The 7,519-nt window shown below is 52.3% G+C and overlaps 1 protein-coding gene across 3 annotated transcripts in view; it reads left to right on the forward strand.

The window, feature by feature from the left end:
* Nucleotides 1–2,743, forward strand: part of LOC143317086 (voltage-gated potassium channel subunit beta-3-like) — a 19,946-nt gene extending 17,203 nt beyond the window's left edge. For 2 of the 3 annotated variants that reach the window (XM_076725036.1, XM_076725038.1), the window contains 2 exons: nt 1,390–1,478; nt 2,238–2,743. In XM_076725036.1, coding sequence (XP_076581151.1) covers nt 1,390–1,478; nt 2,238–2,330 — 182 coding nt within the window. In that variant the 3' untranslated portion in view covers nt 2,331–2,743. The remainder of the gene's footprint in view (nt 1–1,389; nt 1,479–2,237) is intronic. The other variant, XM_076725037.1, reaches the window with a different exon arrangement.
* The last annotated feature ends 4,776 nt before the right edge of the window (nt 2,744–7,519 follow it).

Here is a 7,519-nt window from a genome sequence, read left to right on the forward strand (position 1 = left end):
TTTCAGCCCCTGAACGCCTCACTCTTCGTTTAGTCCCTGAACGCCTCACGACTGTTGTGACTGAAGCTCAGATTAATGTTTCCACACGTTTCACCAGCTGATGTCTCCCTCTGCCTGTCTCTCTCTCTCTCTCTCTGCCTCTGTCTCCCTCTGCCTGTCTCTCCCTCTGTCCGTCTCTCTCTCTCTCTCTCTGCCTCTGTCTCCCTCTGCCTGTCTCTCTCTCTCTGCCCATCTCTCCCTCTGCCCGTCTCTCTCTGCCCATCTCTCTCTCTCTCTGCCCGTCTCTCCCTCTCTGTCTCCCTCTGCCTGTCTCTCCCTCTGCCTGTCTCTCTCTGCGCGTCTCTCTCTCTCCCTCTGCCTGTCTCTCTCTCTGCCCGTCTCTCCCTCTGCCCGTCTCTCCCTCTGCCTGTCTCTCTCTCTCTCTCTGCCTCTGTCTCCCTCTGCCTGTCTCTCTCTCTCTGCCCATCTCTCCCTCTGCCCGTCTCTCCCTCTGCCTGTCTCTCTCTGCCCGTCTCTCTCTCCCTCTGCCCATCTCTCTCTCCCTCTGCCCATCTCTCTCTCTCTCTGCCTCTCTCTCTCTCTGCCTCTCTCTCTCTCTGCCTGTCTCTCTCTCTGCCCGTCTCTCTCTCTCTCTGCCTGTCTCTCTCTCTGCCCGTCTCTCTCTCTGCCTGTCTCTCCCTCTGCCTGTCTCTCTCTCTCTCTCTCTCTCTCTGCCTCTGTCTCCCTCTGCCTGTCTCTCCCTCTGCCTGTCTCTCTCTGCGCGTCTCTCTCTCTCTCTGCCCGTCTCTCCCTCTCTGTCTCCCTCTGCCTGTCTCTCCCTCTGCCTGTCTCTCTCTGCGCGTCTCTCTCTCTCCCTCTGCCTGTCTCTCTCTCTGCCCGTCTCTCCCTCTGCCTGTCTCTCTCTCTGCCCGTCTCTCTCTCTCCCTCTGCCCGTCTCTCTCTCTGCCCGTCTCTCCCTCTGCCTGTCTCCCTCTGCCTGTCTCTCTCTCTGCGCGTCTCTCTCTCTCCCTCTGCCTGTCTCTCTCTCTGCCCGTCTCTCCCTCTGCCTGTCTCTCTCTCTGCCCGTCTCTCTCTCTCCCTCTGCCCGTCTCTCTCTCTGCCCGTCTCTCCCTCTCTGTCTCCCTCTGCCCGTCTCTCCCCCTGCCTGTCTCTCTCTGCCCGTCTCTCTCTCTCTCTGCCCGTCTCTCTCTCTCTCTCTCTCTGCCCGTCTCTCCCTCTGCCTGTCTCTCTCTCTCCCTCTCTGTCTCCCTCTGCCTGTCTCTCTCTGCCCGTCTCTCCCTCTCTGTCTCCCTCTGCCCGTCTCTCCCTCTGCCTGTCTCTCTCCCTCTGCCCGTCTCTCCCTCTCTGTCTCCCTCTGCCCGTCTCTCCCTCTGCCTGTCTCTCTCTCAGCGTGGTGTCTTCGTAGTGAAGGTGTGAGCTCGGTTCTTCTCGGAGTGTCAAACACAGACCAGCTGCTGGAGAACCTCGGCTCTCTCAGGGTACACAGGAAGTCTTCATCAGCACTGGTGGAAAGTAACTAAGTACATGTACTCAAGTACTGTACATAGTTACCTTTACCACATACTGTCCTGTACTTTTGTATTTTATGCTACTTTCTCCCTCTGCATCACACAGTATGTGTGTGTGATGTGACGCAGTAGTACTCCAGTGAAGTACTCAGTGGTACACACTGTGCTGACGAGCAGAGCAGACAGTCTGCCCTCTGAGTACTCTTACTTCTGATACTTGATGTAAATGTTGCTGATGATACTTCTGTACTTTTATTCAGTAACATATTTGATGCTTGTACTTGCTTCAGAGTATTCTTTGACCATGGGCTGATACTTTTACTTCAGAGAGGATCAGAGTACTCTTAGCTGACATGCTAACGCGTCAACAGTCAACCATAGATCAGCATACAATGTACAAATATAATGTGGCCAAAAGTATGTGGACACCACGCCTGTAATGGAACAGCCTGAACGCTGCAGGGATCTGATTGGTCGGCTCAGTCGAGTTCTTCCTCACCAATGTGAGAAAAGCTTTTCTTCATCTGCTTCGAGTCGTCAAACACAAACTGCTGGCGTCACTGGAAATAAGACGTCCAAACCAGGACAAACCAGTCCAGCTCTGGTCCAACTGTCCACATACTTTTGGCCACGTTTTGAAATCTGTTCCAGTGTCTCTGTTTATTGGAGGAAAGCGAAACCTGTGATTGGTCAGCTTTTTAAAGGACTTCCTGTCTTTGTGTCCTGCAGGTTCTGACTCAGCTGACTCCGCCTCTCATCGCAGAGATGGATGCGTTGCTCGGCAACAAGCCACGAACCGGCAAGAAGGAGGCGAGGAGCTGAGGAGGGGGAGGAGGAAGAGGAGGAGGAGGAGGAAGAGGAGGAGGAGGCTAAAAATTGTAATGATTCAGAAAAGAAGGAGGGACTGTGAGGAAGGAAAGAGGACGGATGGACAAACAGTGAATCATTTTTAGTCTTCAGGGACGCAGACGCAGACGTCCTCGTCATCATGGAGACGAGCAGATGAGAAATATATCGTAAATATTTATTCTTATATTAATCTGAGGACGAGGCGCAGAGCCTCGTGTCGGCAGGACAAAGACCTCTGAGACGAGTTAGCCTAGCATCGCAGACGGGCAGGCTCACGGTCTGACAGCCAATCAGCGAGCTGAGCGGCTGTACGGAAGCCTGTTTGGACCAAAACGAACAGATTCATTTCCTTCATGAAGACAGAAACCCGCTCCGCCATCGCTACGGCTCTGTCATCGAGTCGACAGGAGACGAGATCACCAAACGATTGGACGTCCTGAAGACATCTGACTGAGGTGGAGACGTTCAAACAGGAAGTGAGGTGTTCGAGCTGCTCCTTTCAGAGTAAATGTGTGATTTTCAGGCTTGTCAGAATTAGATTGAGTTTATTTAAATCAGGACGTGAGACGTCTCTTTCCAGGATTCACGTCTGTCTCCAGCAGGAAGTCAAACTTACCTTTGTCTGACATTTCAACTGAAACCAGCGTGGACGATTCAGAGGACGTTAGCAGAAAAACAACATTCATACTCTTACTCAGCTGCTCCTCTTTACACAGGCCGCCATGTTGCTCCGCCATGTTTCCACAGAGCCGGAGACCAGAACAACAAACTGACTGACTTTGGGGCTGTTGGCTGGTTGCAGTGCACCTCCTCACCATCAACATTCAGATTTTCTTCAGGTCAAACTTTTGAGACGCTAAATGAAATTAAGGAAAAGCTGCGAGTTTGACTTTTTATTCTTTCTGTTCCAACTTTTCGCCTTTTTTGGAAGAAATGGGCTTCCGTACAATTTCCTCTCCTGCTGCTTTCATTTCAAAATAAAAGCCTGCTGTTAGAACTAAGGCAAGCGAGAGAACGGTCGAGGCTGCCGCTCGTGTAAACCATGTGACATCACCACGTCTGCCCGTCTCTCTGCCTGCCTCTCTCTCTCTGCCTGTCTGTCTCTCTGTCTGTCTCTCTCTCTCTGTCTCTCTCTCTCCGTCTGCCTGCCTGTCTCTCTCTCTGTCTGCCTGTCTGTCTGTCTCTCTGTCTGTCTGTCTCTCTGCCTGCCTGTCTCTCTCTCTGTCTGCCTGCCTGTCTCTCTCTCTCTGCCTGCCTGTCTCTCTCTCTCTCTCTCTCTCTCTCTGAGTGTGTGCTGGGAGTGACAGGGTGAGTGTGTCGGAGAGCGTTTGTTGAGCGTGTAAGTGTTTCAAACCTTTTTTTGCTCTTTTTCTTGCACTGGGTGTTGGTAAATGTGTTTTTGAACAGTTTCTCTGTCATCAAACTTTGTTTCATCGCTGGTTTTAGTGTTTTGTTCGTGCTTTGTGTGGCGGCGGCTGCCGCCGCGGCCTGCCATTCATTCATGGCTGCCGCGCGTGGTGTCTCCGGTTTGGAGAAACTCACCCGCAGACATGCCATCAAACTCTCTCCACCTTTTGGTGTGTCGGTGGAGGACTGCGGCCTGGCTGTGGGTGAAGTTGTGGGTTGTGGAAGCGTTAAATCAGCTTCCAGGATGAACAGCGCTGTGGTGATTTTCCTGGACAGCCCTGAAAAAGCCAGTCAGCTGGTAGAGAGCGGGGTGGTGGTTCAGGGGACGTTAACGCCGGTCTTTTCCCTTGTTAGCCCGGTAAAGAAGGTCATTGTGTCTAACGTGCCCCCTTTTCTAAAAAACGAGCTGTTAGAAAACGAGCTAGCTCGACACGGTCAGATCGTGTCCCCCATGAAGCTGATTCCTCTCGGCTGCAAGTCTCCGCTGCTCAAACACGTCGTGTCGTTCAGGAGACAGGTGTCCATGGTCCTCAATGGAAACAAGGATGAGCTCAATGTAGCTCTCCGTTTCCGTATCGATAACTTCGACTACACTGTTCACGTTACCACCGACACTGTCAAATGTTTTGGATGCGGAGCAGAGGGTCACCTGATCCGTTCATGCCCCGACAGAGCGGGAGAAAAGCAGCCAGCAGAGCCGCCTGTCAGAGCTGACAGCCGGCCTGCGGCTCAGGGCGAAGCGCGGAGCGAAGCACCGAGCGAAGCGCAGCGCAAAACACAGCGCGAGGCGCAAAGCGAAGTGCAACGCAAAGCGCGGAGCGAAGAGAAGGGCGCACAGGGCAGCACAGACTACACACCCACAGACACACACACACACACAACTGCAGACAGTGAGGAGCAGGTGAACGGTCAGGCAGAGGAAGAGGTCACCTCTCAGACTGAACAGGCAGAGCCCAGAGTCCAGACTCTGGTGAAGGAGCTGGCTGGACAGACTGCCACCAGGGTGGCTGAGTCAGTGTTGGATGAGGTAGAGGACGGTGTGATGGTGGAGGACAGGGTGATGGTGGAGGACAGGGTGATGGAGGAGGACAGGGTGATGGTGGAGGACAGGGTGATGGAGGAGGACAGGGTGATGGTGGAGGACAGGTTGATGGTGGAGGACAGGGTGATGGAGGACGATGGTGTGATCCAGGAGGAGTTTTTAAAAGTAGCAACAAAAAGGAAAACTCCAGAAACCAAAGCCACCAGTGAAAAGGTTCCAAAAGTGTCAAAGAAAGACCCACAGTGCTCCTCCTGTCAGTCAGAGGAACACACACAGGACACACAGGACACACACAGCTCACACACGGACACACAGGACACACAACGCACACACAGCTCACAGGTGAACACAGAGGACAGTGAATCGGACACAGAGAACATGCAGGGAGAAACACACACCGGTTATTCTTTCTCAAGAATTCGAGCTTTTCTGAGGAACACGAAGGGGCTGAGAGCTGTGAAGGTGGAGGAACACTTTCCAGACCTTCAGTTATTCCATGAATCCATCAGGTTCTTCTTGAGGAAGTCAGGAGGGCTCGGGCAGCCTTCCTTCACTGACCCAGAGACTTACCGGCTGAAAAAACTGATGGTTAAAGTGCGAACACAGATAGAAAAAGATGACTAGGATGAAGATGTTCTCCCTCTTCTTCTATTTGTTGTCCTTTGTCCTGTTGTTGTGTACATGCAGCCTAATCATGTGCGAGATGAAGATTGGCTCTTTAAACATTAACGGTGCGAGAGAAGACACAAAGAGAGCTGCTCTCTTCTCTCTTCTTCAGTCTAAAGGACTAAACGTGGTTCTCCTTCAGGAGACCCACAGCACTCCTGATAAGGAGGCGGACTGGAGGAGGGAGTGGGGGGGGGAGCTCATCCTCAGCCACAAGACGAGTAACAGTGGAGGTGTTGGGATCCTCTTTTCTAGAGACTTTCCACCTGTTTCCTGCTCTGTGGAAGAGATCGTTCCCGGCCGGATGCTGAAAGTCTGTGCTGTCTTCGAGAGTGTGAGGATGGTTTTTATTAACGTCTACGCTCCAACCGTTGGCTTAGACAGACTGGTTTTTTTGGATGTTTTAAAGACTGTTCTTACCAACTGCAGCAGTGAGGAGTACCTGTTCCTGGGAGGTGATTTTAACTGCACAGAGAACCCTCAGCTAGACAGGAACCATCAAGAACCTCACGCTGCTTCCAGACGGGCTCTGATGAAACTCGTCGAAACATTTGATCTCTGTGACGTGTGGAGACGTTTCCATCCTGCTCAGAGACAGTTCACCTGGGCTCACAGCAGAGATAACTGGATGTCTCTGGCCAGACTGGACAGAATGTACTGTTTTAACCATCACTTCAGTGTTTTTAAAGGTGTTTCCATCAGCCCGGTGGGTTTCTCTGACCACTCTCTGGTGCACTGTGTGCTGTCTGTCAGAGACGTTAAATGTAAGAGCGCGTACTGGCACTTTAACACCAGTCTGCTAGCGGACAACAGGTTCCAAAAGGCCTTTAAGTCCTTCTGGAGTAATTTCAGACAAACACAGTCTGATTTTAGCTCTTTGCAACAGTGGTGGGACGTGGGCAAAGCTCAGATCCAGCAGCTTTGTCTGCAGTACACTTTCAATGTCACAAAGGACATGGCCCGGTCTATGAGAGATCTGGAGAGAGAAGTCGTGGAGCTTCAACATCTAGCAGACTCCACAGGAGATCGAGAACATTTTCAAGTTCTCAAAGATAAAAAATCAGCTCTGTCTGACCTGCTGGGTATCTCTGCTCAGGGCGCTCTGGTCCGCTCACGTTTCAGGCACATCGCTGAGATGGACGCTCCCTCTCACTTCTTCTTCGGTCTAGAGCGTAAGAATGGACAGAAGAGGCTGATGCACTCTCTGCGGTCTGACACCGGACAGCTGCTGTACGACCCTGCTGAGATCCGTCAGCACGCTGCGGATTTCTACAAAAGACTTTACAAGGCCGAGCTCCAGGAGGAGCCTGAGGTGACCACGGCCTTCTTCGAGGGTCTGCCTCAGGTCTGTGAAGAGGACATTGTCGAGCTGGAGGCTCCGGTGTCTGCTCGGGAGCTGCAGGAGGCCCTGCAGAGCCTGCAGAACGGGAAGGCTCCGGGGATAGACGGCCTCCCCGCCGATTTTTACAAGGCTTTCTGGCCAGTGCTGGGGGAAGATCTGTTGGTCGTCCTCAGAGACAGTCTGAGTAAGGGACAACTGCCTCTGAGCTGCAGGAGGGCTGTTCTCACCCTGCTTCCAAAGAAGGGAGACCTGCAGGACATTAAGAACTGGAGGCCCGTGTCCTTACTCTGCACAGACTATAAGCTGCTGTCAAAGGTGTTGGCCAAGAGGCTGAAAAAAGTGATGGAGCAGATCATTCACAGGGATCAGACGTACTGCGTACCCAGCAGGTTGATAACTGACAACATCGCTTTAATTCGTGACATTTTGGACCTCTCTGGTTCATTGGGCTGTGAGCTTGGTCTGATTTCTCTGGACCAAGAAAAGGCTTTTGACCGGGTTGAACACCAGTACTTGTGGCGGACGCTGCAAGCTTTTGGGTTGAGCTCTGGTCTTATAGCCAAGATCAGGGTCCTGTACTGTGACATTGAGAGTGTACTGAAAGTTAATGGTGCTTTAAGTGCTCCTTTTAAAGTCCTGAGGGGCGTCAGACAGGGGTGCGCTCTCTCAGGCATGTTGTACTCTCTGGCCATCGAGCCCCTTTTA

This window comes from Chaetodon auriga, chromosome 24 (assembly GCF_051107435.1).
Source record: "Chaetodon auriga isolate fChaAug3 chromosome 24, fChaAug3.hap1, whole genome shotgun sequence".
Classification (NCBI taxonomy): domain Eukaryota; kingdom Metazoa; phylum Chordata; class Actinopteri; order Chaetodontiformes; family Chaetodontidae; genus Chaetodon; species Chaetodon auriga.